The 27,815-nt window shown below is 41.6% G+C and overlaps 1 protein-coding gene across 1 annotated transcript in view; it reads right to left on the bottom strand.

Annotated features, from left to right (window-relative positions):
• The window catches only part of TTN (titin), a 238,144-nt gene that overhangs the window by 181,823 nt on the left and 28,506 nt on the right, over positions 1–27,815 (bottom strand). The window contains exons 34-47 of the mRNA XM_058809603.1: positions 27,489–27,749; positions 27,082–27,342; positions 26,385–26,645; positions 26,158–26,299; positions 25,903–26,068; positions 25,471–25,702; positions 24,620–24,904; positions 24,407–24,532; positions 22,181–22,369; positions 17,856–17,912; positions 2,768–3,046; positions 1,121–1,684; positions 410–691; positions 27–305 (exon numbers count right to left, since the gene is read on the bottom strand). Of these exons, the coding sequence (XP_058665586.1) occupies positions 27–305; positions 410–691; positions 1,121–1,684; positions 2,768–3,046; positions 17,856–17,912; positions 22,181–22,369; positions 24,407–24,532; positions 24,620–24,904; positions 25,471–25,702; positions 25,903–26,068; positions 26,158–26,299; positions 26,385–26,645; positions 27,082–27,342; positions 27,489–27,749 (3,384 nt within the window). The remainder of the gene's footprint in view (positions 1–26; positions 306–409; positions 692–1,120; positions 1,685–2,767; positions 3,047–17,855; positions 17,913–22,180; positions 22,370–24,406; positions 24,533–24,619; positions 24,905–25,470; positions 25,703–25,902; positions 26,069–26,157; positions 26,300–26,384; positions 26,646–27,081; positions 27,343–27,488; positions 27,750–27,815) is intronic.

The following is a 27,815-nucleotide window of genomic DNA, read 5'->3' as shown; positions in this document are numbered from 1 at the left end:
AATGGAGTTTTCTCTCTCCCACTGACCTTTCAAGATGCATGTGGCACTGCACATGCACTTCCCGACTTCATTAGCTATCACACACTCGTATTCACCGACATCTGCACTATTAAATGAGGACACCTCCAAAGAAATAACAGCCTTCTGAGAGGTCAACCTGTATTTTTTACTACTGCGAATCTGCTTCTTGTCTTTGTACCAGCTAATCTCAAAGGGTCCAGTGCCAGCAACCTCGCACTGAAGAACGGGGTTGGTGCCCTTCACTAGTTCTGCAGGTTCAAGTGTTCGGATGAAAGATGGAGGCTCTATAAAAGCAGTAAGAAATAATTAGTCAACCATGCAAAAAAAAAAAAAAAAGTAAGGAAGGTTTTTCTCAAGAATGCGACTGGCAGCAACAAGAAGGACAGACCTTTGACAACCACTTCGGTGGTGCAACTGTCACTTCCAACCTCGTTGACAGCTTCACATGAGTAGGTCCCAGTGTCATCAACTTTCATTTCCAAAATATCTAACACAGCCACAGAATTGACAAAGGACATCTTGTGTGTGTTACTTTCATGGATTTCCTTATTGTTTTTGAACCAAGTAATCTGGATTTCAGGAGACCCTTTGATTTTGCATTGAAGGCGTGCAGCGTCACCTGGGGTCAGTAAATAAGATGGATCGACCTTCTTCACAAAGGATGGTGGTTCTGGAAATGGGAAGAGAGGGGAAGAGATGGTAAAAAGGGGAAGGGGAAGAGGAAAGGGGGAAAAGGAGAGAAAGCTGAAATTCAAAGTTTTGAAAGATTGCTTCCCAGAGCAAGAACAAAATACAGCTTCACAAGAGATCAGCGTAATCTTTGCTGAGCTGCAGCTTCTGTGGCTTTGCTTTCCCTCTTCATCCATCTCTATCCTGCAGGCAGGAGCAAATCTTGATTTTCTCTGGTGAAAGAAATATTGAAGTAACACATGGTGCACTCTAAGGCAGCAGGGGAAAAGACTTCACAGGAAACGGATCAGGTGGCAGGTCTGAGAAGAATTCACAGTGTAATTTCAGCCCAAAGAAGTCTTTTGCCTGTGAAAGAAGAAATGGGGAACCCAAGAAGACGAAAGGTAAAGGGGGCATAGAACTATCTTACCTCTGACTGTGACGCTGGCAGAAGAGGAGCTGCTTCCTGCCTCATTTGAAGCAGTACACACATAGTGGCCTGAGTCCTTGACCTTAGCCAGAGGAATCTCAAGTGAGGCTATTTTGTCTTCAAAGTAAATCTTATAATCTTTGCCTGGAGGGATTTTGTTTCCATCCTTTGTCCACCCTACAGTTACTTTCCTGTCTTCATCTACCTGACATTCAAGGCGTATTTTTTTATTAACTGCTGACTGTACTGATTGCAAATCTTTAATGAAGTGGGGCTTGTCTATAATGACCATTTCAGTCTGGCAAATATCAGCCCCAAACTTGTTGGAAGCTTTGCAAGTGTAAACCCCTCTGTCACTAGCAGTAAGAAGGGAAATTTCTAAAACATGTTTATTTTCCACTTTGGAGATCTTATGGTGGTCTGAAGGTGAAATAGTTGTTCCATCTTTCTGCCAGGTGATGTCGATGACTGGAGTGCCCGAAACAGTACACAGGAACTTGGCACTTTTGCCAACAAAAGTAGTAATAGGTTCAGGTCTGGTAAGAAACGTTGGTGGAAATGCCTCTGCAAAACAAAGGGGTTCAATGTTATCAAGAGGTGAGGAGTAGAGCCACATTTGCCAGAGACAGAGAGCAAGAGAGGCTAGCTTGTGACTGAACACTGTTAAGCTAAAGAAAACAGCAGTGAAGGAGGTAAGAGGTGTTAAAGATGATAAATTTTGGCTTTTGGTTTTGTACTTCAATGTGTATATTGCTCCAGAGCTTGAAGGCATTTTGAATCTCTGGAGCAATGTACGAATTAAAGGAAAATAAACAAAGTCTCCCTCATGACTGACATGTCTCCCTCATGAAAATAAACATGTCAGTCTCCCTCAAGACTGAAATGTTTGCTCACTGTTCTCTCAAGATGGGCAAGTTTGTATGCATTTCACTGTTCATGCACCTTTTTCTAGTCCCTAGCACCTAGCACTCAGCAAAGACCACATAAGAACTCCTCCCAGAAAGAGAAAAGTCAGAGTAAAAGAGTCATCATAAAAGAAACCCCCAAAAGATAATGGCTATAATGGCTTTTTGTTTCTTTCTTTCTTTAAAGAAAAAACCCCACTGTATAGTTCTCAATAGACAAAAAAAATTTGCAAACTGAAACCCTTTAAACCTCCTTTTATTTAAGAAGATCTATTTCCCCAGTCACAGAGCTCCCCTTTGGCGACGGCACAAAGATGTTCAGGTATGCAGCCCTGCATAACCCGCGTCGCAAGTACAGCTGCAGGATAAATTTAGGGTGCTAGGATAATCACACAGTGACTATTACACCAAGAAATCAGATTTAAAAGTGTTTCTTGTGAAATAAACCTTCAAGACTGAATTCACAAAGCAATCCCATGCCCATGCTGTTTCTTCCTGCTCTCTTTCCCCCTACCTTCTTTCCCTCTGAAGCTTTCTCACACTGATTGCCTTCATAGAGAAAGCCCCTAAAAGCAGCATTCTCAAATGTTATTCCTTTTCTATGCTAGTCCCTGCCAAAATTATGTATTCTGATGGCAACCAAGAGTCCTACCATAAACATATGCAAGTATAGAAGTGAAAGCATTACAATACACCACGGTATTTTGGGGAAAAAGAGAAGAGTTTGAAGGTCTGTACTTACCAGTTACTGTTAAAACAGCTGTAGAGCTTACACTGCCATGCTGATTTGAAGCCTTACAGCTATATTCCCCACAGTCAACAACTTGAGGCCTTGGGATCTCCAGCGTGGAGAGGTAGTTGGAGGTGCGAATGGAGTATTTGTCCCCATCATAAATCTCTCGTCCGGCTTTGTACCACTGGAACTTGACATTGGGAGCCATCTCCACCTCACAGGTAAACTTGGCCACATGATTCACAGCCACTTCCAAGGGTTCAAGCCTTCTCCTCAGGATTGGTGCAACTGAAATTAGAAGCAGAGAGTAACTCAAAACCCTGCCTGCTGCCATTCTGAAATTAAGTGATTGACTGACTGTAAAAAAAAAACCAAAAAGGTGAAATACTTGCAATTCACATAAAGTGACTGTAAAAGAAAAAATACCTGTAAGAAATGAAAGCAGTACTAGACTCAGTGGACAGACAGTCTTACAGTGCATAATGACATCAGAAAACAGTGGTGATACTGGAAAAACAAGGTGAAACAGCAATGCACAATAGCAATAGGATATAAATATATAGTAATCTATTCTGGACTTGTTAGAAACTATGGTGTGAACGAGAAGTGCAATGACTCTAAGGAGTGAGAGAGGGTGCAGCAGTGAGAAAAATGGGAAGAGCAGGTCCACTTCTCAGGCATTAATAGGAGAAATGGTTGGGATTGAGATACAGCTTTGTCCTGAACATGCTAGTGCAATGAAACAAAAAAGTTCCTGACCAAAGACGGGGGTAATGGAAGTGAGAGGCCTTGCAATGTGGTAAAAGGAGACTATCAATCCAGAGAGAAAGAGGGCCCTCTGATTAGTGGCATGATGGTATTAATATTGTATCTCTGTACAAAGATATGCATAGTAGGGGAGGTTCATTAGTAGAGCAGTGCATTAAAAAGATTATTTTATCCCCATAATCCAACCTCTTTTAACAACTGTGAGTTTTGCTGCTGTTGCCCTTTTTCCACCTTGATTCAGCGCCTCACAGGTGTACTCTCCTTGGTGAATCTCCCCGCACACTTTGCTTATTACTAGTGTGTATGTGTCCTGATCTTGCAAACACTTGAATTTGTTGCCTGAAGAGACCAGTTTACCCTCAAAGTACCAATTCACCTCTCTGACATTTGTTATGACAGACACCAGCCTGACACTCTCCTCTTCCTCCACAACAGTGTCAACCAGTTTGCTGTGTATGATGGGATAACCTTTGCCCAGTGCATCCTCTTGCTTTCCAGCTCTAGTTTCTGGACCCTCTCTGCCCTCTTCCTCACATTTTTCTTCCCTTTTCTCTTTACTTTTCAGTATGTCTGTGGGTGCCTCTGTAAGAAAATCTGCAGAGGCTACATCAGCGCCCACATCCTTAATTAGACCATGCTCAGCCTTGATTACTTGTGCAGACAAAAGGTGTTCCAGTTGTATTTCCGCCTCCATAGTTCTCTCAGCCTGCTGGGGCTCCAGCTCAAAGATTTCCTCATAGGATTTTCCTGATAGAAGTGGACTGGCAGAGAATGGAAATGCTTTGGATTTTTCACCAGTCAGGGAACATTTATCTTCACAAAGAAAGGAATAGAAAACTTCCTTTAAGACCGTTTTCTGGTCAGCTGTCTGAATGTTCACTTCTTCCAAGGAGACTTGGATTTCTACGGGACTGCATCCTCCTGTGGTCACAACATACGTGCACAAGGTATGTGTATTCGCCTTGGTGATGTTTATTGCCTGTACTTTAACATCTTCCTTATCAGCCAGCCGCTCTGAAAACAAGATGTTTTCCCCACTTACCACTGCAGCCTTCAGTGCATTTCTAATTTGAGACTTTATGCCTAAGCTGCAGTTCTTGGGAACCAGAGCAGTGAGTTCACTGTCTTTGTTGAGGACTTGGCTTGGCTGGAGCTCACAAGAGTACATGGTTTCATGGGATTGTCCTTCTGTCCTCTGCCACTGCTTAAGTGGTTTGGAAAGATCAACATGTTCTTCCTCCATGGACTGGTTTTCTTCCAGCAGCAAGGGAAATCTCACAGCCTGTCCCTCATGTATTCTTGAAGCAAAATCTTCCTTTGCTGTTTCCAGGAAAGAAATGTTCTCCAGGGGGACAGCTTGGCCCCCAGTGAAAGCCAATTCAGAGAGAAATCTTGGTTCAGCCTTCAGCTCACCTTGTGCTATCTGAAAGCCCTCAAGGATCTGGATTTGGTCACCATCCATGACATGGCTCTCAGTGGTGCTTGACACCTGTAGAAGGCTTTGGGAAGCCTCTGTCTTCAGAACAGCCAGTTGCTCTGCTGCCTTGGAGATGATTTCCTCTTTGGGCATGAGTATCTGTGCAGCTACAGTCCCAAGGCAGCCTGGCAGCTGTGTCTCCATCACTGCTGCAGGCACCACACCCTGGGAGCCAGCAGGGAGGGTTTCCAGGGGCTCTGCCAGAAGCCCGCTGCTCTCTTGTATTGAGGCCACCTGGGTGAGCATCTCTTCAACACTCTGCACTGCCAGACACATTGGTGGCAGGCCAGGCAAGATGTCCTCCCTGGGCAGCACGTACACTGCCTGGCTCATCTGGAGCTGAAGGAGGGTTGAAGGCTCCCTCATAGGCTCAAGTCTGAATGCTTCTTCCACTGCAGGAAGGTCTCCAGCCTCCTCGTAGAAAAGAGGGCTTTGTTCCTCTGCCACCGCAGAGTGCTGCAAGGCCGGGCTCTGGCTGCACACAGCGTGCTCCTGGCGCAGCACCAGGAGCTCAGCAGAGCATGTGGCCTCACCCAGGGCACTCACAGCCCTGCACGTGTAGAGCCCAGAGTCCTCCTCCACGCAGTGCCACACTGTCAGAGAGCCCGAGCCGTCAGGGCGCTGAGCGATGGAGCGACGGGCGTCAGAGAGGAGCCGCTCGCTCCCCTTGGACCACAGCACGTCGGGGCACGGCCTGCCCTCCACAGTGTACTCAAAGACTGCCGTGGAGCCCGGGGCACACAGCGCGCTGCCTGGCTGCCTGGCAAAGCAGGGAGAGCCCGGCTGCCTCTGGCGCACGTGGAGCTGGGCGCTGCAGCTGGTCTCGGTGTGAGCATTGCTGGCCATGCACCGATACTCACCCTCATCGTGCACTCCTGCTCGTGGGAGGACGAGGCTGTGGTCACTGCCAGCAAATTCTAACTTACAGTCCATGCATGGGGTTAGCTTCCCACCGTTGAAAAACCACTGGATTTTGGGTGTGGGCCTGCCAGTAACAGAAAGAGAGAGCCTAGCTACATCTCCCTGCCAGACTTCAACATCTGAGATCTGTTTGAGGAAAACAGGGGCTTTGCCCTCTTCCTCAATTTTCATCTTTGCTTTGTTGGAATAAACTGGTTTTCCAGGCTCAAATTCAAGTGTTTTCTCTCTATCAGGCAACTGAAGGCCGCTGCTGTAGCCTTCACTTCTTCCTTCCTCAGAAGAGGCAATAAGAGACCTAGTGATGTCTGTATGGAAAAAAATTGTTTAGTTTTACTAGAATATTTATGAGAACACTCGTATATAGCAATACACAGTGTTAGGCCATCTATTTTTCTAGAGCTGGAAGCTTTCTCAATACTATACAGCAGCTAGCAATGAACAGGAGGTCTGTGTTCTCTCCTTGATGCCATGCCTGCCAAAATGAGTAAGACATGCTGTGTTGTCAGGTTGCTTAAGAATTTCCTATCTTGATCAGGATGGGTGTGTCTTTAAACCTGACATCACAGTATGGGTTAGGCATATCCCTCCAGGGTGCACTGTGCAAGGAACAATCAAGCAACATTGATGCATTTCACAGATATAATTAAAGTGGCATGTCTCATACATATTTGTATGTACACCTATGCAAACAATACAGCAGAACAGTGCTAAGACACTGATATAATTCAAAACACCAACAAAACAACCAGAATGCCACAATTAGGATTGAATCCCACCCCCCGCCACCAAACCAACCAACAAACCCACAATCTTTTCAGCACACTAAACCTTTCTTTTGATGCATAGTTCATCTCTTTAAACTCTATCTTTTGTCTAGCATACCAAAAGATTACTTCTACCTTAACAGCTTTGTCCTGGTTTTGTCATTGGACCCTTAAGTTTACAGCATCATTATTACAAACATCACAAGTTTAAACCTTTGATTTAATATAATTGATTTAAATCTCTGCTTTTGAACTCCTCTCTGTCAAGATGTGGCATATTAAAACTCGCACAATGTCAGAGAAGAGAACAGACTTTTAAGATTTTTTGTTTTCTTGCCTTTTTGAATTTATAGATCTATGCATTAGATAACTTTAGTTCCAACAGCAGTTTAAAATGAGAGGAAACAGAGGCAAGAACATCTCTGCAGATGTTTGACAATAGAAACATCAGTGAAATATGGAATTTCCAGGAATGGAAAAATTCATGAAAAGCATGATGCAAGGAAAACCTTTGGAAATCAAATACAGTTGTCCTCACTGAGTAAAGTTTCCTCAGTAAAGGCCTAGAGTATTTGACAGATATAAGTTTAAAAAAAAGAATAAACGTGTGAGCAGATTAATGTCTCTAGGCACTGTAATTTCTCTAGGCACTGTAATTGAGAAGCTTCTCAATTACAGTGTCTTCAATTTTAAAACTTATTGAGAGATAAAGATTTTTGCTGCACTCCAACAAACATAAAAATGAACAAACTCTGTCACCCAATTCTTTCTCATTTGTTTTAGTAATTATTAGTCTTGCCACAAATGCCATAATATAAATGACATAGCACAGTGATTACAGTGACATAGCATGCAATGATTAACTGCAGAGAAGAAATGCTTAAGTAAAAAAAAATTATAGCAGTCCTTCAGCATTACTTACCAACCTTGTTAAAACAGTAATAAATTGTGCAAATAAATTCGAGAATGGGTGGCAGAATTGGGCCAATAAAATAAAAAAATTAAATATATAAAAATTGCAGAGTGAAACCCATGTTAGAACAGGAGAATGCTTTATACATAGGAGTGTGGCAAAAATTAATGCACTTTTGTGTGTTCCTGGATATTTATGAGAGGAGAACTATACAGATACTTCTTCATATTTTAGATATGTTTGTAAAATGAATAAAGTACAAGAAGCAATGGAGTTAAATAATTTCATATTTATTTCACAAATTAACCATACATGTTAACATTCAATATACATTGATGACAAATAAACATATTTAATTTTTTTAAGATACTTGCTTTGTAGAAATGAAGATAACATTAAATCTGAAAATAAAATGGTGAGCTTTTTGATTCCTATGAAAACCACAAAATTTTGAAAAGAGATAGTCAAGCTATATCAGTTGTCCCATACTAAGTTCATTCAAATCTAGGATTACTCCAGATTTAATAGTTGTAGCTTAGGTGAACCAGGTGCTCCTGTCTAATGTACAAAACTTAAACCAAGACTTATACATTTACATAAACCACAAACACCACTACGTGGGTAGAGATAAAGATGCTTGGCCATATATTTCAGATGTGAATATGACTTGGACCTGTGTGGCTTATGGCTCAAAAAACAAGTTATGGGTCTCTTTCTTCTAAAAATATTCAGATTTACATGCAAAATAAACACACCTCAGAATTGCGCAGGACCTAATCAAAGGGCCTCTGACCTCTTTGACTTTGGAACTTAAACACCCCTGACATCCCAGCTGACACAGAACATCAGACAATTCATGCCAACCTCCCTAAGGACCTCTGCTGTCTAATCAACCAGTTAGTGCTACACATCAACACAAGGAATGGATCAAGGACACATCATGGAGTAATTCATTCCCAGCACAACACTGGGCCAGACAGTCATACTTCTCTTTCCTACCACCATGTCAGAAAGCACAATTAACTCTGTCTTTTAACATACAAATCTTAAATATTAATTGAGGGGTCATGACTGAGAAGACACTGAAGTGACACATTTGCATTAGCCTCAACACTTCAGTCATTTTGCCCGGGTACTGGGTTATTAGTACTTGCCACTCCTGATTTTAAAATTTTAGGCAACACGACTGGGCAAGGTGAATATTTTGAACAAAAATTAGTATTCCAAGTGAGTGATGGGATAGTCTTAGAAGATAACAGATTTTTTGAGACATGGTGGCCTCACCGTGAGGACACATCAAATTCAGAAATAAGAAATGGTATGAACATTACTGAACATACTATAGGAGTAGTTTTAATGCTTAAAGTCACTCCATTTAAAGTTGTTTGCAACTGACAGCAATTTGTAAATAACTGGAAGAATCTCATTAACAGGTAAACAAAGTAAAACCAATTTTTGCTTAGGGATCTTGAACTCAAGATCTCATCTTGACATATAGGTGACTGGAAAGCTGGTATGTGCATTAGAAAGTAATTTAGTTTCTGAGGAATGTTAATTAATAACTTTCCTCCATTTAAAAGATTTTCTTAATCAATTTATCATTGTTTGTGTAAGATAGATTTAATTCTGATTCAATTACGTCAGCTACTGCTGCTTCCTCCTAAATATTAGCATTACTTTAAATATAAAAATATACATTCACATTGAGAACATTAATGCAAAAATCTCCCGTGCTGAGAAAATGCCACACATAACAACTGAATATATTCCCCTTATTTCTGGTCATCTTGTTACAGAGCACACTTAACTGTTCTTAATAATAAAAAAAAGGAGAGAAAGAAAAAAGGAATATGTAGAGATCCAGTTCTAATGTGAGGAGAATATTGCATAAAAATATCTTACTTTTTTACTACTATGCATTTTTTTATGAATGACACTGGAATACAGGGACAACCAAAATTATTTTAATGAATTTACAGTAATATAATTGATTTGTAATTATTACGCTCCCTTTGTCCTTTCCCTTTAACTTCTAAAAATACAGTACAAAATATGCTTTCATGTTTATTACTTGGTAATAGAGAAGAAAATCCTGTTCAGTCTCTACAAGTGCAAAATTTTAATTTTCCTTCCCATTTCTCTGCTTTTCTTTGCAACAGCATAATTTCATTGACTTTAAAAAGGCATTTAATTCCATGAAAGAGGCCCATAGATGTAAGAATTTTGCAGTGATAGAAACCATAAACAGGATTTGAATCATGTTCTGACACAACATTGTGAGAAGGGGAAGTAAGAATTTTAAGGAGTTCTTTAACAGAACTATACCCAAACTAAACAGCAAACATAAGTCAGTGTTCCATACCTTTAGATCACAAGAAAAAGGTGGTGTCTACATTTTCAGGTGATTTCTGGCCTACATAAAACAGTAGTGATTGCACTGTTACAGACACATAGGTATATATACATTATACAAAAAAATTAGTTCTACGCAAATGAGTGTCAATTAAAATATCTTTACAAGAATGAGCAAGGAGCATAGAAGGAGTCCAAAATATCCCTCAGTGCAGAAAGTGTGCACAAAAATCTATGCATGGATTAAATCTCACTTAAATTCCCCAAAGAAGGCAAACCCAAGTGAAATACAAATATGCCCACAGAGTGGTTTTCATCCTTAGAGAGATGAAAACAATGCCCCTAAAATGAGTGCTGCATTTTTAGCTGCAGTGAAGAACATCATAAAACCACTTTGTATTTCAAGACAGACTCTGAAATAAATGATGGAAATTTAGTATAATGTTAACACAGCACAAGTCTCAGCAGTTCCTGCCCTGTTAGTAGCTACGCATTTGTACTGCCCACTGTCACTTTGCACCAGGTTTTCAATGGTAAGACTGTGCAAGCCGTTCTGCTCTTCCTGTGCACAGTACCTATCCCCTTCCAACAACACCCCATCCTTGTACCAGCGGACATTGGGACAGGGGGAACCAGTCACAAGACACTGGAAGCTCACTGAGGCACCTACAAATGTACTGTAGTCAGAAATCAGCCTCACAAATCTGGGAGGAGCTTCTGTGATCTGGAACTCAAAGCTGCAGCTCTCTGTGTCCTCTGCCCTAAACTCAACCCGTTCCTCTTCAGATGGCTCTGCAAACACATCAAAATTAATGTTGACATGCTTCTCCCCTTCCACTTCCTGCTCTTGTTGAGTCACTGCAAGCAGTTGGATCGCTTTTTCTGAGTCATCTTTGTGTGGCTCAAACTCAAATTCCAGCTCTATTTCTGACTGGTCACCTGGGCTCACAGTTGTACTCAAAAGCAAGTCACACTTCTGAGACCTGTGTGGTTCACAGCCTCTGACTGTCTCACTGTTCACTGCATCTGCTTCCTGCTGAGCCATGACCACAAGTGAGCCTTTACAAGTTGCTTCTCCCAGCCTATTAGTTGCCTGGCAGCGATACAAGCCACTATCAGAAGGTCCTACATTTTTGACCTTCAGACTGTGAAGTCCCTCCTTCTGACTCACAACATACTTCCCTGTGCCAGGTGTCGCACATGTGTCACCTCTGAACCACTGAACTACTGGGACAGGAGTACCTGTTACAACACACTCAAAAACTGCATCCAAGCCTTCTGTCACCTGGATATCTGTAACGGGCACAGCAAAGCGTGGAGGCATTTCAGTTACTTGGAAATCAATTTTTACATCCTCATTCTCCCCTGCTGCCAAGCCTGCAGCTTGTTCTAACAAGGCAAGTGGAAGTACATCTAGGGAAACCACCATGCTCTTCTTGTCTGGGCTAAATTCAGGACTGGTTATGATTTTGACCTGCTTCTCAAACTCTCTCACTTCATTTTCATCCAGCTCCACTTCCAGGAGGATCTCCTGTGGTGAAGGGGACCTCGAAGATGTGCTTTGCTCCATGTCAAAGTGTATAACATGCTGGTGGGTGACAGGGGGTGGCAGTGCCAGTGACCGTCCATCTTCAGGCAAAACCTCCACCTCTGCAATACTTTTAGCTTCCCCGACAATGTTCACTGCATGGCACAGATACTGTCCTTCATCAGCTTTCTGGACATTAGTGATTTCCAGAATATATTTGTCCCCGTCCTTCTCTATTTGCACTCTCTCATCCAGCTCCAGCAGAGACTTATTATGATACCACTTCACTCCTGGCTTGGGCACACCCACCACCTCAGCCACAAACATCAGTGTGCTGCCCTCATACAACCTCCTCCCGCTCAACGCCTTGAGGAATGCTGGTGGCATGTCCCTGCCTGACGGCTCCAGGGCTTCACAGGGGGTCATAAACCCATTTGACTGGGGCTGGTCTGGAGGCTGATGCCTCCTCTCACAGAGGGGGAGCATGGTCAGGGCATCCATATACTCCCCAGTGGGTGTCCGGTAGCGTTCCGGTGGCGTGCTGTCCCCCGACGCAGAGTAGGGTCCCTCAAAGGGTGTGAAATACTGCTCTGAGGGTGTGTTGCATTTTGAACTCTCGGGAGGTGAGGGGTAGTGCTCAGGGGCCATGCTGTACACCGAGCCCTCGGACGGTGTGGAGTAGCGCTCGGGCGGCGTGCTGTACCCTGAGCCCTCGGACGGTGTGGAGTAGCGCTCGGGTGTGCTGAGAGGCGTGTGGTAGGATGCTGATGAAGCAGTTTCAAAGATTTCTACAGAGGACGGAGGTGTGTAGAAGCGGTCTGAATCAGGTGACTCCTCTCTGCTCCCACTCTCCAGCTCTATAGACATTTCTGACTCAGGAGAGAAGGGCCGGGCAAATTCCTGATGGTTGTTGTAATAATCATAAACCGTGCTGAAGGTAACCTCCTCCACTTCCAGTGAAGTTATAGTTTCTTGCTGCTCCTTCTGAACTGTGCCTTTGAGAGTTGGAGTTTCATATATCCCAGTGGATCTTAAATAATTGGCCAGGGACAAATCAGGCTCTAGCTCTGAGATTAGAACAGCACTGGGTTCTGGACCTGCAGAAGTATCCTCCCACATTTCTTCTCCATTATTCTCAGAGTCTTCCTCACTGGCAGTCCTCTTCTTGTCCCAAGACTCCTTCCTTTGCTCCTTCTGTGCCACAGGATCATTCATTACTAACCCAAGGATGAGGTTCCCCAAAGAGAAGCCCTTGGTTGGGTTTGGTTCCTGCTGGATGTCTCTGAGCATCTCCTCAGGGGAATCTGTGCTTTCCATCTCACAGCTGAAGGTGCTCCTTCCTGGCTCAAAGAACTTTTCTGTCTCAGAACTACCATCTTCCTCAGCCTGATGCCCAGCCTGGAGTTTCTTTTCATGTGCAGCTTTTTTCAAGTCCATAATGAAGCTGTCACTCTGGGAGTCTGTGGTCTCCAGTTGTTCCCCACTCTCCCACACATGTGCTTCCTCAACTCCTCTTTGGAAACCTGGTGTGGGCTCCACTAGAAATTCATTAACTTTTTCTTGGAGCGAGTCCTCTCCACAGACACTCATCTTTGAATCCTGAACTTCTTCAGCAGAATATCCCTCTTCAGCAGACATCATGACACTGCCAAGATCCCCATTAGGAGTTTGCAACTCAGATGTTGTGATTTCTCTTGGCTCTTCTTCCTCCTGGGCATCAACCTCCTCCTGCTGCATCCTGTAGCTCTGACGCAGCTCCTCACTCAGAGACATCCCTCCTTCAAGCACATCACCTTGGTGCACTGGGGAGATGATCCCAGTGATGACCTCCACACTTTCCAGTGCTGGGGGGTTTTGTGCCTGTTCTGTGTGCACAGTCTCTGCAGCTGGGAAAGGCTCTGCAAACTTCTTCAGATCAAATATGATCTCAGTGTCAGGCTCAGATGGCAGCAGCTGCTCTCTGAAATGCACCTCTTCCACTTCTTCAGCTTTCTCAGTAAAAACCTGACCTGAGTTTTCTATGCCAGGAGGAGTGGGGTTTAGATTCAAAGAAGGGCTGTATGCATCACACTCAATTTCTTGCAGCATTTGCCTGTCACCTTGTATTTTCCAATGTGTGCCATCACCATCATCAATCACTTCTTCTTTAGAAAGATTATCATCAGCTTTAATGCTCTGTTCAATACCAACTGATGTCTCCTGCTCCTTTTCCTGTTCCTCCTGCTGCTCTCCTGCATAGAATTCATAAAAGCCAAACTCCTCCTTTGTGGGGGTGCTTGCAATGTGGTCCTGCAGGTGGCGCACACGTGGCTCTTCCACAAGAGGCACATCAGGAGTCACTGCCTCCCCGGCAGGGGCATCACACTCTGTGCAGACATCACTGCTGTCTTGCACCACAGGTGATACAGGAATGAAAAATTGTGAAACCTTACACTCCCTTGCCAAAGCAGACTGCTCAGGGGCACGTGCTTGCCCTGGCACTTCAATAAATGATGAATCCTTGCACTCCCCTGCTAGGGCAGACTGCTCAAAGGCATGTGTTTGTTCTTGCACTTCCATAAATGAGAATTCCTTACCTTCTTTTGCCAGAGCAGACTGCTCAAAGGTATGTATTTGTTCTTGCACTTCCATAAATGATAAATCCTTACACTCCCCTGCCAGAGCAGACTGCTCAGTAGCATGTATTTGTTCTTGAACTTCCATAAATGATAAATCCTTGCACTCCCCTGCCAGAGCAGACTGCTCAGTAGTATGTATTTGTTCTTGCACTTCCATAAATGGTAAATTCCTCCCCTTCCCTGCCAGAGCAGACTGCTCAGGAGCATGTATTTGTTCTTGCACTTCCATAAATGAGAAATCCTTACACTCCCCTGCCAGAGCAGACTGCTCAGGAGCATGTATTTTTTCTTGCACTTCCATAAATGACAAATCCTTACACTCCCCTGCCAGAGCAGACTGCTCAGGAGCATGTGTTTGCCCTTGCACTTCCATAAATGGTGACTTCAAGATGTCCCAGGACAGAGTATCTGTATGTGGTAGCACTTTGCCTCCTTCAGGCTCCAGCTCCTCAGAAAAGTGACCTGAGTCCTTGGCTACCAATTCACATCCTTCCCTTGATATAGTAGAGTGCAATTCAGTGGTATCAATTCCAACTATGTGCTCCTCAGAGAGAGCTTTTCCTCTGTTCTGTCTCGTCTCAGAAATACCATCTGTATAACTCACCCTTTCTTCCCTATTGACCATTTCTTGCCTTGCATAAACTTCTGTGATATCCAGCACCGTTGTTCCCTCCATCTCACTTTCCCTGATGTGAGGTGTTTCCTCACAACCTTCCAACTGGTCACCAGGAGGTGGAGACAACCTCAGGGACCACAGTAGGTGGGCTTCCTGCTCCTTGGGGCATGCAATTTTTTCCTCTTCATCCCTACCAAGTATGCTGAGATCTTGGAGGTGCAGAACATGGTCCATGGCAGGCAGTTCCTCAGTGCCTTCAGCCCTGCTATACAGTTTGGGTGCCCTGGGCTGCACTGTGAGCTCAGAGGCAGTCTGTGCTGTTCCAGCCACGTTTGTGGCCACACAACAATATTGCCCAGCATCTGTGACAGAGACCTCTTGAAGGTGTAAGCGGTATGTGCCATTCTTGCCCTCTTCAAACCTCAGTCTCTCACTGACAGAGAGGTTCTGGCCATTCAAGGACCAGCTCACAACTGGTGGGGGCTGCCCAGACACAGCACACTCCAACACCACTTCCTCTCCTTCACAGCAATGAATATGTGCTGGGGCTTCTCTCACAATTTGGGGTGGTTCATTTCCCATATCAAATGAAAACTTAAATTTGTGCTTCATGGTGGAAGCAGCCCGCTCTGGAGAGGGTCGTGGGACCTCTCTCATCTCTGTGTCTTGCTCTGGCGTTGGAGTGGGGGCAGTGATTTTGATTTCCACAGGCAATGACAGCAAGTCTGAGTCTGGAACTGCACTTGGCAGTCCCTTCTCTGCTGCAAAGACCACACCAACTTCCTCCTCCTTCATTTTCTCCTCTTCCTTTTTCTCTTTCTCCCTTTTTTCCTCCTTCACCTCTTTCTTCTCCTCCACTTTCATCTCCTCCTTTTCCTTCTTTGCGTACTGATAGGCTGGCATTCGCCGCCTCACATGGAGTCCAGCTGAGGTGCTGACTGTGCCCAGTGGGTTGAAGATCACACAGGTGACAGTACCACCATGCTGTGGGAGCACAGATGGCAAGGTCAGTGTGGAGCAGCACCCCGTGGTGTGGACAGCAGTGCCCTGGATGCGCCCCACGGGCTTGTCATTGTTGTACCAAGTGACGGTGGGCTGTGGGCAGCCGTGGAAGAGGCAGGAGAAAGCACATCTTTGTCCCTCAACAGCTTCCTGGGGCTTGATCTCCTGTACAAAGAGGGGTGGGCAGGGCTCCAGGAGCCCACCTTGCACCTGCCATCTCTCCGCCAGGTCCTTGGACCTGGAGTATTGCTTCACTACCTCCACTGTGAGGGGCTTTGAGCCAACCATTTTGGCTGCCACCTTACGTGGGCTGGGCTGCTCAGGAGGTGCCTCCTGAGGCGCAGACATGAGGAATTCCTGCTTCTTTTGCAGTGCTGCCCTCTTGGCTTCCCGCAGCCTCTGCAGCTTCCAGCGGGTCTCCTCATCCAGCAGCTCCTCAGCATTAACCACTGTGGCCCTGTGCTCCCTACCGTGCGCCAGCCCTGGGCGGCAAGGCCTCCCGAGCGGCAGGCTCTGGAAACGGATGGTTCGTACCTTGCCCCGGGCTGCTGAGAGGTGCCCGGGCTCAGCCTCCTGCCCCTTGTCGAAGGGGGAGCCGGTGCAGCGCAGCACCACCCGCAGCCGCTCCTCCCGCCGCTGCTGCAGCAGGCAGCCCCAGCTCGGCCGCAGCCACTCCGCGCTCCCGGCCGGGGCCGGGCCCCGCCGCTCCCCACGGCGGGACACCAGCAGGGAGGCGGTGGACTCGGCTGAGCCCTCCGTGTTAATGGCGAATACCCTGTAGCTGCCGGCGTCGTGCTCCCGCACGTCCCGCAGCTCCAGGCTGGCGCAGTGCGTGTGCTCCGTGCTCTCGGTGCGAATCACCTTGCGGCAGTCCTGCCGCACGGGCCGGTTGTTGTGGAACCAGGCCATGTGCGGCGCCGGGCACGCCACCAGCTTGCAGCGGAACAGCGCGGGGTCCCCCTCCAGGACAGACCTACACTTCAGTCCCTGTGTGAAGATAGGTTTACGGCTCTGCGGGCAAGCCAGCACCGCCGCTGTGCCGCGTCCCTCGAAGTCCCCGCTGCGCTGCTCTGCAAGAGAAGGAGACCGGGTTACAGCATGTCACGCTCTGCTTACCACCTGGTTGTAGAAAGTAGCAATATTTGAAATAAAAAATGGGCATGCAAAAGATTTCATCACACACCCAGGAAAAAAAAGTAATTCACTCACCATATTTGTTCGAATAAACGCAATGCCTTGCTCTGTTTTAAAGATTGACACGAAAATCGTTCGTTGTCTGTTCTTTCTTCAGACTGGAAATTTCTTCTTGAACAAGCAAAAAAAGAATTTCAAAATAACATGTTCTTCTGCGTATATGTTTTTGTTGCCTGGAAAAGCTGTGTGTCTTTGGGTGGCAAAGTAGAAAATCTTACCTGACTTGCAGACAGTAGAATAAACGCCCTTTCTGACCCTTCTTTTTGTAGATATGTTCAAACAATTGAAAAAAATAGTTTGAAATATATTTTTTAAAAAGTAAGTAACATGAAATGAGAAGGCGTTTATTCGAACTAATACAGCCACTAACTCCACAGTGTTATGCACGGGGGGAAAAGCAAGCAACATGAACCACGTATGCTATCTGCAAGCCAGGGTAAGAGATGTATAATGATGAATTAATGTATGTAAAAAGAAGTGCGAGGAATCAATGGGAATGTGTAGCTTTCACATAACCTAAACAACAAATGCTCTCTAGTATACTTCATCTATCCATCCAATAGTGTCCATTGAACCTATTAATGTTAGGCTGCTAACTTGTTTAAAAATAATACAATTAAGATTTGTATAACTTCCTTCTGAAGTAAACTATTCCATGCATTCAAAAGGAAATTGAACATAATGAGCTCTGTGAACAGCTGCAAAGCATGAAGTAAAAGTTAAAAATATGGCTGCACAATTATAGATTTGAAGTTTTAAACATATTTTAAAACTTAAATAACCTTATAATGCGGGTAACCTTTTGCATATCAAAACAAACATGCAACATGTTCCAATATGCTTTAAAGTGTGTCTTTCCCCATCAGACACTTCATGGAAGCTGATAAAACATTTCCACAACATTACTAATCACTGGTAATAATTATTCTCATTGGTTATTGTACCTTTCACTTCCATTTCAACCTCTTCCTCTAGCTTCTCATGAACAATTTTTCCAGGAGCTAGAATAAAAAAGACAAATGTTTTTGAGATATAATTGTTAAATGTGCCAATCAACACTTTATATAGTAAAAATGTCCAATCTGTTTTGCAAATAGACATAAATCCACATGTACACACACATAAATGCATGCCAGACAATTCAATCACTTGATAAATTTTGAGAATAAAGTAATCAAATATTTTCAAACTTGTTTGCAATGTACATTTTTCTGTAAGATTTGCTTTCTTTTTGCAGGGTGGGGGAAAGTTTCTAAAACAACATGCCTTCATCATGCTGTAAATCCCTGAAGAAAACATTCAACAATGCACAGACTAATGAGATACTTCTCGTTCCTTATCATCTCCTAGGGAATGAATGTAGTGGAATGCAGTTATGATGCTATGCATGAAGAATTGATACTTGGAAGGAACATGCAGTTGCCAACCTGTCACTTTCAGATGGGTGCTGCACTCGGCTTGTCCTGCAGGGTTAACTATTCTGCACTTGTATATACCCTCGTGGTCCTGACCAACTTTCAACAATCTTAAACTGCACAGTGGCCCATTGTGTTTTAGGGAATACAGCGCAGACTCCTCAACTATTAGCTGATTGAACAGCCAGACTACACAAGGTGTAGGCACACCTTTCATTATGCAAAAGAGAAACACATCATCTCCTTCTTTTACAGTGGTTTCTGAAGGCAGAGTTTCAAGAAACTCTGGTGCTTTGGCGTCAGTTTCTGTGATGTCTTCACATGGCACGACATCAGGATAGTATACTCTGTTTCTTTGCTTCTCAGCTTCATGTGGTCTTTGGGATGTAGATATAAACAAGCTTGAGGTTTTCTTTGAAGGTTCTTGCTTAACTTCAGATGCTTTAAACTGACAATCTTTGGCTGCTTTAAAGCTTTTAGAATCTGATTCAAGAGTAATTTTTGTTACTGCTTTGGCTTGTGCTTCTTTTGCTAGGTAAGAATAAAGTTAGGAAAAGTATTAGGTCAGATGTTTTGCAGGAATAAAAAACATCCTTATACTTACGGGGAGAAAACCCAGTAGTTAGTATTGATAGAATATGCTGTATATTAGTGCTAAAACAGTGCTATTAAACACGAGTGATGGCACATTTAAGAGTTCTATTCCTGTTAGGCTAGTTCTAGTTACCAGTTAAGCCTGTGGGTCTTTCCCACAGTGACTAAAAAAAGCACATCTTTGCTTCTAATCTAGAGCCTTAATTAGGACAGTAGCAGCAGAAGATTATGTAAAGTGCTTTTGGCAGCTCTATAGTGAAGAAAGAAGTTTCAGTAATTAAGAGCCAGATCAACAGGGTCAATGCCCTTTTCATTATTCATCTTAGTTTTCTGGTCTTGATTCCTTTGAACTCATCAGAAATACTATCACCTGTGGTAACAATACATTTTTGGGTCTTCGCTAGTGGTACTACTAAAATTTTAATACCTAGATGTCAGGAAGAGGTAGAAGGAATTTAAGCTAAAAAGTAAACACTTAATATATTAGGAAGAGTGAAAGGTAAAAGACAGTTCAGTATTGCAGTAATACAATACTTGCACCCATTAATCCTTTCAAGTACATTAACTTATATTGCAAACTTTGGAATTGGAATCTTGGATTTGTTGGAAACATGCTGGGGTTAGAAATGACCTGGTATCTAATTCAAAATAGCCTCTGGCATTCTTTTCTTCCTTAAACTCCTGCTTCAGGAATTAACAAAATATAAAAATTCCTACAACTTGTTTTTCTTTACACATCACTGCATATCATGAGGGATATGAGGAGTAAAAAGCCTGAGACATCTGTGACTTTTTGGGAAGAGGCACAAAGTTACAGTGCCAACTTCCCAGTACTGTACATGCTACTTATGAATAGAGCTGTAAATGTGCAGGAAAAACCCCAGACCATTATTACTAGAGCTTTCTCAATTAAATACTGATAATAAAGGTAATAGGAGTGGGCTGTAGGCAGTTATAATGAAGCTGCAAAAAGTAAGTAAAAATGTTAAAAGTCAGATAACCACCTTTGACTGTTAGTATTGCTGATGTTGTTGTCCCTCCATAGTCATTATACACAGTACAACTGTACAGTCCTTGATCTGACAGCTGGGCATTTAGGATTGTGAGCAGAAGAACATTTCCGTTTTGTGATATCTTCAATTTTTCAGACAATTCTATCTTTTTACCTTCATGGGCCCAAAGAAACTCATAGAATTCATTTTCTAGGGCACATATGAACTGAGCAGTGTCACCACATTTCACAGTTAGGTCTCTGAGTTGCAAGAGAATCTTTGGAGGGACTTCTTTCTTTTCTTGAGAGGTCATCATAGAGATTTTGGTGCTCTGAGATGTTTGAGAAAGGACTGAGGTATGCACAGCTTTAATTTCTTCAATTGATGTAGCCTTCATGGTCAAACTTTCTGATACACTTTCAAAAACCTGTACACGCAATTCCTGTGATGGTTGTTGCACTGATTTAAATTCTTTTTGATAAGTTTCAATGTTCTTCTTTGTGAGAGGAGAAACATGAAGTTCTGATATAGACTGTGACCGGATAGACTCTTTTACATCTTTCCCAGAACTCTGCCTATCTAGGGCTTGCACTGTGTAATCAAGTAATAAAAACAACAACATTAGTATCTAAAGAACTTTACTGGCCATGCTCTGAACAAAATCAAACAGCATGGAGGATGAAAATGAATGATCTTCATTTGAAAACACAGCATGCCAGACGTACTACTCTGTTGACATAGAAGTTATCCATTCACATGTATGAATAACAAATGATGCCTAAACTAGTCATGCAGTTGATACTCAGTTGGTGCTTGTTCTCTTCTTTCACCAAAGTGGTCCATTTTAGTATTGGAAACTTAATGGCACTTTTAAAGGAGGTATTTTCTTTTTTTATCTTGTTTGTTTTTTTTTTTTCCTACAGAATAGTGCAAAATACCTCAGTCACTGCTATAAAGATCATTAAACCACTTGTTTTAAAATCCTGAATGCCTTGATTAAAGCATTTCTATTCTTTAACCTATATTGAGATACAAACTTGAAAATTTCCAAATGTTACAGCTCAAAGACAAGAAATGAGAGTGGCTGGGTTACTGAGGGTTCTATTAAAGTTAGGTGGGAAAGAAAAGGTGTGAAACAAGGAAAAAATTAGTAACAGCATAAAAGTGTGGTATGCAACAAATTGAATCCCTTTGAAGTAAAACTGGGGCTTTACCTTCTGCAGTCACTGTAAGTGTAGCTGTACAAGTTGTTTCTCCAGCACTATTTCTTGCCTTGCAAGAGTATTGTCCAGCATGTTCTAAGAAAGCATCTACTATTATCAGTATAGCTGTGCCTGTAGACTCATCAAAGTGGAAAACTAAGTCTTTTTTTGGCAACATGAGTTGTTGATTATGAAACCACTGGATTTTTGGTTTGGGCCTGCCAGAGACTCTAGCTTGAAATCTGACTGATTCCCCGCTGCATACCCTGCAGCTTGAAATAGGCTGGATAAAGGTGGGCCTTTGGCCAACAGATTCCTCCTTAAGTGAAACAGATGAAGAAACATGCCAAGGGGACTCTGATGTAACTTCTTCAACATTTTTAAATCCTGAAAAGAAGCATGCCAACTTTTAATTTCTTACCCTACACTACAATGAATTTTCTCTCTCATTCAAGTTTTTTTCCTAACTCACAACAGCATGAATTATTCTCATTCATCATTTATAAAATCTAATGCAAAAAGAAAACAAAATATTTATGGTTAAATAATATAAAGAACAATATAGAACAGCAAATTCTCCAAACAGTATTTCTGCTCTAAAATTTTGATCAATGTTTCATTAATTCATATGAATGTAAAGGATTTCTTTTCAGTTGCCCACGTACCTGTTACATACCTCTATTTGAGATGTTTTTCAAAACCTTCAAAGTAATTTATTTCATACAAAAACTACTAGATTGTCTTCACAAGGCAAATCAAAGAATGTGTAAGCAAAAAAATTCCATTAGGAAAAAGGTTTTTACCATCTTTGATGTATGTCAGATTTTAAGACTGGAGTAAATGAAAAGGGGGCATGGAACATGAAAAAATCTTGAAATACTTTTTTCTGTTCATGACATATATTTTTGAGACATAAATGTATGCTGTGGACATTGTAAATGGCAGCAATTAATTGAGTTAAAAGACAACATGACAAACAACAACTCACGTATCAGTATCAGTGTATATTAAGATGATTATTGGAACATGACCTGAGCAAGACAACTTTTTTAATGGCACAGTGTACCTTCTAACTTCAAGGTGGCAGTGCTGGTCACTTGGCCCACAGAATTGCTCGCCACAAAGGTATAGATTCCTTCATCCTCTGGATAAGCTTCAGCAATCTCCAGCTGGTAAGTGTCTTCAAATTGAGTCATTCTGAAAAAACGTGATGGCTTGATCTCCTTCTCTTTGCTGTACCAAGACACTTTCAGATCTGCTCAGGCAAAAGATAGAAAAGAAAAAGGTCTAAGTTATGATATTATACTAGCAAGTAAATGCTATTTTTATATTTATATCTTTCAAAAGTATAAAGCACAAACATTTAAATTTAAATGTGCCTTGTATTATTCTGGTAAAATGTGATGAGTGGAAAGTGACCTACTTGTTGCTTTAGGTTTTGATTAGTGCACTGGAAATATTTGTATGGGAAAACTGATTCTGGTGCTGATATGTTATTGACTAAAAATCATTCTTCCTTGACACTCTCAGTGTAAAAATTCAAAAATATTTTTGTATGGCTAAAGTCAGAGAAAGTATATTTTTAAAAATGTGATTTTGCTACATTTGCATGATTAAACAGGCTATAAAATATCTAGCTTGAGCTAGTCAGGTTAAGAAATTAAAACAGATCATTCTTCTGCTAAGCACAGCTCTTTCTTTTTATTGCAAATATTACTTGTCATATTCCTCAAGAAAGATTTATATATTCCTATATAAAATGTATTACTTGTACAGATTCTTGTAGACAGGAGTGGATTAAAGCAGATTTTAGCTTTTTCTCTCCATCTGTCACTGTACTACATCATCAATCATATGTTGTTACTCAAGCATTGTGTTATTACTGTTATCAGAAGAGTGTTTTCAATAGCCGGTTGCTCAATGCCTACCATTAAACAATTGTACTTGCAATCATGTGTTACCTAACCTAATATAAAAGGTTTTTATAACACAAGTGAGAGGTATGCAAATGCATTTGAATAGTGTATTCAATAAAGGAGATTTTCAATAGGAAAAATTACTTCATTGCAAGGGTTGTCAAGCATTGGAGCAGGCTGCCCAGTGAAGTGGTAGAGTCACAGTCCCTGCAGGTATTCAAAAGCCCTGTAGATTCGGCAGTTAGGGACATGGTTTATTTCTGGACTTGGCCGTTCTGGGTTAATAGTTGGACTTGATGATCTTTGAGGTCTTTTTCTACCTAAATGACCCTACGATGGGTGATCTAGATGAAAGGATCCTTATATTCTGTGCAATAAATGCAGCTTCCACATTCACATAAGTACAGTTCTATTAAAAAATATTACACTAGCATGCATTGCACAAAGGGTGGGCCAGTATTTCCAACATATATTTTCTGAAGCAGAATCAGAATTTTTCTAAAGCTTTTTTTTTTAAATGGAGTTTTATTTCAAGGGATGGTAATGAAAATTATATATATTTGCATATATATGTGTATAACCAATTTGTATTGATTTTGATAGAGCCGTCAAATAGGATTATTTTTTTAATTTGGAGTTTTGTTTGTCTTGAAATAATAATTACTAAATTTTAAATTCTTTGGGTTGTGAACTGGATCTTACTCTGAAGTTTACTATGTGAATATTTCACTAGTAGTCATACTCAAGGCCATTTGCTAAGTGGAGAAAAGTAGCTTTATTTGAATGTGTGTTAAGGAAAAGATATTTTAATTGCAGAGTGACATTCTATGTATCTAAATCAAAAAACTTATTCAAGTAAAATCTACACCTCAAAGGACAATTAGCAAACACTTTTTGTGCTAGGATAAAGAAAGTAACCAGAGTTTAGTGTTTGCAGAATGATACTTAGAAATATTAGGAGAAAGGTTGAGTCACAGTTTCGGTCAGTTTGTGTATTAAGGACATGGCACTGTGTGTGTCTTCAGAAATTCATGTTCATTTGATGCAGTACTGCTTTTCTCTCTGTCTTACTCACTGACAGAGTTTTCTAACATCAGTTAGCATTTAAAATGCTGAGACGTTTCCAAAGATAAACTATGAGAAATTATGATAAACAGATTTTTTAGAAACACTTAATATGCTTATGACAGTTTCAAATTTCCATTCTTTGATGTGCTTAACTGAAACTTGTCAGTAACACTTGGCTGTGTGTGTATCAAATATCTGTACTTCTAGGGGAAGACTGATCTGAGCACATATATTGCTGAATTTTTTTCTGAGTTCAAGATGAAAAATTTTGACAGGTGGAGAGATGTATAGGATGTCATTAAACCCACCCGTTCCAGAAGCTCTGCACTGAAAACAAGCAGAATGTCCCTCAGATGTAACAGCATCACGTAGTGGTATTATGACAGCAGGCGGATACACCGGCATTTCTAGCTCAGGAGAGACAACTTCTGGGACTAAAGAAAAAGAGGAAAAAGTGATTTTTAAAGATGAAGAATGAAAATTTCATTTCACAAACGTTGTTAAGAGCATAGGAAACTCACTTTCAACTGAAAGTGAAGCTGAAGTTGTAGCTACTCCGTAGTCATTTTTTGCTTCACAGGTGTACACTGCTTCATCTTCAGGGAAAGTTTCAATCAGCAATAGAGTATATTCTTGTGCATCATGAAGAAATTTGCACTTGAAACCTGGAGAAAGCTGTTGGTCATCTTTGTACCAGGAAATTTTGGGCTGGGGTTTGCCTGATACAATAGCACAAAAGCGGGCAGGTTTGCCAGACTCTACAGTTGTTGGCTCTAGCTCCCGAATAATCTGGGGTGGCTCTGGAGCTGGAAATTGGGGGAAAGTGAGGTGGCAAAGAGAGATAGGAGAAAGAAGGAAAGAGAGAGAAATCTCATTATTGATGTTATTAGTGATTGAAGACTATTTGCAAAGAATTAAGCAAAACAAACCCTTATTATTCCTAATCTTATGTGTCCATGAAAATCTGCCCTCATCCTAGATATAGGGGGAATGATTTAGCAGCAAGTGCCTTAACATAATTAGCTGTGTTAGTGTAAGTGTTCCTGGCAAAATGTTTCCAAGAATTGTTAGGTTGATCACTCTGGAAAGGCATATTTTTCCATTTGAACAAAGTCGTTTTATTTAGACTCAAGAATTTTCTGGCCTAAGTAAATACCATAGGAAAAGAACTGCTATGATATTTTCATCCACTAGCCAGCTACTTCAATAGGGCAAGAAACATCTATGTACATGAGGAATTCAGCAGTGTTCCAAATTATCTTTGCTTTTTTTTTTTTTCTTTGAAGAGTTAGAATTCCAGAGAAGCCATATAAGAATCAGAAAACCACTGAGTAATAAATACAGTCAAAACATTAGTTGTGGGGCCACATACCATTCACATAGAGAATAACAGAACTCCTATTCCGTCCCGCAACAAAAGTATATTCTCCAGCGTCAGAGTAAGTGGTTTCAAAGATGCTCATTCGATGGACTCTCCTTTCCACCACATACTTGTATCTTTCCTCGTACTGGAAGTTGATCTCAATACCATCCTTGTACCACTGTGGTTCAATGTCATCTTCATTGACTTCAAATTCAATTTCAGCTCTTTGTCTCTCAATGACCTTTGTAAAAGAATAAATAATAGAAGTAATATTGGTTTTTCCTCTGGTCTCACTCTCCAGTTTCTTAGGTGAAGGTTCTGACCTTATGATTACAGATTTTTGTGCTATGACTCTTTCTGGTTAGATATTGTTTCTCTTCCCTTGCATTATTCTTTGAGTCACAAAGCTATGAAATATTTATTCATCTGTATAGGCCTTACCTGAATATCTTTCTGGGCACTTCTGATGCGGATGTCACGACCTTCCACAATCAAATTGGCACTGGATGTGTTTCCACCTGCTACTACAGTGTACTGACCAGCATCAGACATCTTTGTGGAAGCAATGATGAGACGATGGACGTATTTCTCTCTCTGAATTTTCATCCTGAGCACATCAGAAAAGAAAGTGAGATAGATATTTCCTGAGGGAAAACACACTCCAACAGTCAATATGGTGTACAAGCAATAATTTACCTATCACCAATCTGGAGTTCTTGCCCATCCTTCATCCACTGGACCTGAATGTCAGGTTCTGAAACTTCACATTCAAAAATAGCCCTCTTCTTCTCCACCACTTTGATGTCTTTAATATGCTTCCTAAACTCAATGTGACGAGCTAGGGCAGAAGAAAGTAGAATGAGTGCTGTGATGATATCTAAGCCCGAGAAATCGCTAAACATACAAATCAAGAGAGAAAATACCTTCCACATATAAAGTGGCTGATGAAGCTGCTTTTCCAGCAACAAAAGTATATTCTGCTGCATCACCAAAATGCACATTCCTTATGGAGAGGGAGTGTGTAAGCTTCTTTGTTCGTATCTGGCATTTATCAGTCGATTTTATTTCTACTCCATTCTTTAACCATTTATATGAGATGCCTTCATAATTAACAGTAACTTCAAAGGTTATTGTATCTTTCTCTTCGGCATTGATGTCTTTTAGCATGGAGGTAATTAGGATGGCTAAAAGGAAAGGAATGGACATGGTTTGCTTTTTTTCCATTCTGTTTTACTTTATTTTAAATGCATGTTAACCAGATTAGAGATGCTTCAACGTCTTTAAGAAGATTTTGGAAATATGAAAACATACATTTTGTGTTCAGAATCAGTATTACAATTACATGACCCGCAACTACTGAATGACATAGGAATCCAAATTCAGTCTCCCATGGTGACCTGGCATTTAGGCATATTGGCCTAAAGATAAGAACACAGGATCTGACTTCCAAGTTCACCACTTCTAAATCTCTTTTAAAACATGCTGTTGTGGCTATTTAGTGTTGTTTAAAAACAACTCTACAGTCTGCTGGTTTTGTCAGAATATCATTAAGTCCATGTGTTAACACAAACTTATTACTGGTAACTGTAAAATATTCTGGTTAATTTAATTTTTACATACGTTTTACAGTCAGGGTTGCGCTGACTCTATCATTTCCACAGACAAAAGTGTATTCCGCAGAGTCTTCACTGCTTGTGTTCATTATATTGAGCTGATGGAGTTTCCCTTGGACAACTATTTTGAACTTTTCACTCATTTCAATCTCCACACCATTTTTCAGCCAGACAGCTGGCACATTGAAATGAGAAACTTCACATTCAAAAGAGGCAGTTTTGGTCTCAGGGATCTCAATACTTTTCATGGTCTTTGTGATGTGTATGCCTAAAATTATGGGGAAAAAAGAGAGAATTTTCTAAAGGTTAGTATGTTTGGAAGACTGCAAAAAACCAAGGGTAACAGGCAATGAAGTGTCAAGTTGCTCAGTGTTGGTGTAACAATTCATATAACTACTTTCTTACAATACTTACTTTCCACAAACAGTTTTGCTTTGCATTCGATTTGCCCAACAAGAGCTGTGTATTCCCCAGCATCATCAGGAGATATGTTGTGCAGCATAAGCTTGTGAACTTTCCTTTGAGAGATCATCTTGTATTTATCACTTTGTTTAAGCTCAATATTTTTATGGAACCAGCGAACTGGTACAGTATCATGGGAAACACTCAGTTCAAATGAGACAACAGCATTTTCCAAAGCAGTCACATCCTTTGGCTTTTTGATGATCTTGACAGCTTGAGGAAAAAAGTTAGCAATATTGAGCATTGTGTATGATATGAATTCAAAACACACATTAAAGC

This window comes from Ammospiza caudacuta, chromosome 8, assembly GCF_027887145.1.
Source record: "Ammospiza caudacuta isolate bAmmCau1 chromosome 8, bAmmCau1.pri, whole genome shotgun sequence".
NCBI classification, from domain to species: domain Eukaryota; kingdom Metazoa; phylum Chordata; class Aves; order Passeriformes; family Passerellidae; genus Ammospiza; species Ammospiza caudacuta.
The sequence above is the reverse complement of the archived record's forward strand: the minus strand, read 5'-3'. Positions and strand labels throughout refer to the sequence as shown.